Source organism: Penaeus japonicus, unplaced genomic scaffold, assembly GCF_977035675.1.
Source record: "Penaeus japonicus unplaced genomic scaffold, GWHDUDI00000001_assembly GWHDUDI00000037, whole genome shotgun sequence".
Classification (NCBI taxonomy): domain Eukaryota; kingdom Metazoa; phylum Arthropoda; class Malacostraca; order Decapoda; family Penaeidae; genus Penaeus; species Penaeus japonicus.
Genome location: NW_028234439.1, coordinates 2,728,962 through 2,731,237, shown reverse-complemented (window position 1 = coordinate 2,731,237; position 2,276 = coordinate 2,728,962). Strand labels below are relative to the sequence as shown.

The 2,276-nt window shown below is 39.8% G+C and overlaps 1 protein-coding gene across 1 annotated transcript in view; it reads left to right on the top strand.

Moving 5' to 3' along the window:
• The first annotated feature begins 239 nt into the window (after window positions 1–239).
• The window catches only part of LOC147467155 (uncharacterized), a 2,269-nt gene continuing 232 nt past the window's right edge, over window positions 240–2,276 (top strand). Inside the window, exons 1-4 of the mRNA XM_086532183.1 lie at window positions 240–251; window positions 630–707; window positions 872–922; window positions 1,551–2,276. The exon at window positions 1,551–2,276 is cut by the window's right edge and continues 232 nt beyond it. Coding sequence (XP_086388309.1) covers window positions 240–251; window positions 630–707; window positions 872–922; window positions 1,551–2,066 — 657 coding nt within the window. The 3' untranslated portion in view covers window positions 2,067–2,276. The remainder of the gene's footprint in view (window positions 252–629; window positions 708–871; window positions 923–1,550) is intronic.

Below are 2,276 nucleotides of genomic sequence, written 5' to 3'. Positions count from 1 at the left end.
AAAGAAAGAAAGAAAAGAAAGAAAGAGCGAGAGGGAGAAGAAGTGCATAGATAAACAAACAGACAAAAAACGGAGAAAAAAAAAACTCGAGAAAGGACGATACTGAAAGGTAGAGGGGGAAGGGAGGGGGGGGAGGGGAGCAAAGAGCAAAGGGTGTGGTGACCTATGAGGTGGACACTGTATAAAGGAGGGGATTGTGGCCCTCGGAATAGTGTTCAACAGGACGTCGCTCCTTCACCATGGATATTAAGGTGTGTTGGGTAGACACATATGAGTGGGAGAACATGGAATATTAATTTAACTTTAGTTTGGTTATGGGACTTTTAGTCATGTTTTAATTCTTTTTTACCTTTTTGCTTTTTAAATTTTAATGTCTGATTCTATTTGTTTTATGTTTTATGTTTTAATCAAGTTGAGATGGGTAGTTTGTTTGGTTTGAAGTTATTTTTTAAGTCGTTATATATTACAGTGATCTTGTGATTTTATATTTTATATTGCTCCACTGCATAAATATCCTTTTAAGCGACTTTTAAATATATCTTACAGACATCACATTTAACATCTATTCAGCTCATCCCTATCTTTCAAAATAAGTGATTTTAACCCTTTTTCTCCTGATATGTTGGTAGATGGTAATAGTTTTGCTGGCAGCCGCGGTGTTGTCAGCACAAGCAGTAAAGCTGGGCTACAGGTACACACCGCCTCAGGTAAGCCACTCAACCGTGACTATCACAAGTTCTGAATCAAGTATAACATAGCAATACTTATACTTTCCCGCTCTCGCTGTAAGTGATAACCGGTAATTTGTTTTATGAAATGAAAACACCGATTACGATCAACAAACAAGAAATAATTCCGTTATTTGCTGCAGGTGGTAGAGGAGGGACAATCGGCTTTCAGTGATTATATGTCCCCAATGGAGGTAAGGTTTAGACAGTCCTATAATTTTTAATGTTATTTCTTATACTGAAACTAATCTAACTAATTATTAATTGCTAAATAATTAATTACTGATTATTGTTAGTATTATTGTCATTGATGCAATATCACTATTATTGATATAGTTTTCATAGTTGGTACTATCATAATCATTATTGTTTGTAATATCATTTTCATATCATAGTCATGATTATTATAATAATGAAATCTATGATGACGATTATCATTACAATAATACTGATGATAATGAAGATGATAATCATGATAAATGATCGTAACCATAGTAATGATAATGATACTACTACTACTACTAATAATAACGACAAAACAATAATAAAAAGTATAATTGTTAGTCTTATCAACATTCTGATTATTATTATCATTTTCATTATCACAACTTTAAGAAAAACAATATTACTAATCATCATAATCACTTTTAATAATATTGCTAATATATTTCCATTATTGTTTTTTTCTGTTATTACTGTCATCTCTATCACCATTGCGGTGATCATCGTTATCTTCCTTATCATTATCATCCTGATTGTCAGTTGTACATTCTAAAAATTAAGTTTTTCCAAGTACCTGACCAAGTCTCTTCGCTTTCGAAGGCATCCGGCGAAGAGAACGACTCGGCCAAGTACGACTTCGTTTGGCGTTCGAAGGATTACAGCGGCAATGACTTCGGCCACCATGATTCCCGCGACGGCGACAACACGGAAGGATCTTACTTCGTGCTTCTCCCCGACGGCCGGATGCAGACCGTGACCTATTACGTGGACGGGGACTCCGGTTTCGTGGCCGAGGTTAAGTACGAGGGCGTTGCTCGTTACCCCGATGAGGAGGTCGAAGCCACTCGAGAGGGATCGGACGAGTCGGAGGTGTCCGAAACGCCTCATTTCTCTGGATATGCACAACGCGGATCGAGTTCCTCTTATGGCTCTCCCCAAGAGACATCCTTCGTCAGGGACACCGCAGGATCGAAATACTTCAGGGGATATCCCTACACGCAACCAAGGCCGTCCTCAAACACCGTCCTCGCGTCCGTTCCGCCGGGTCGAGGTATTCAAGAACCGACGCTGGTGACGCCAACGAATCGAAGAAAACGTCAACCATGTCGTCGATAAAGTCGGCTTATTCTCCGTCTCGGACTGAGAGCTCTGAGGAATCAATGAAAACATCTCGGTCACGCCTCGATGAATCTGTCGAGTCTATGGAGGAGACACCGTACTATTCAGGCCTTAGATATTATTATGATTCCGACGCATCGTTCGAAACGAGACCTAGCTCCTCCCCAACCGCCGACGATTCTGAGGAGGAGACGCCACACTTCTCCC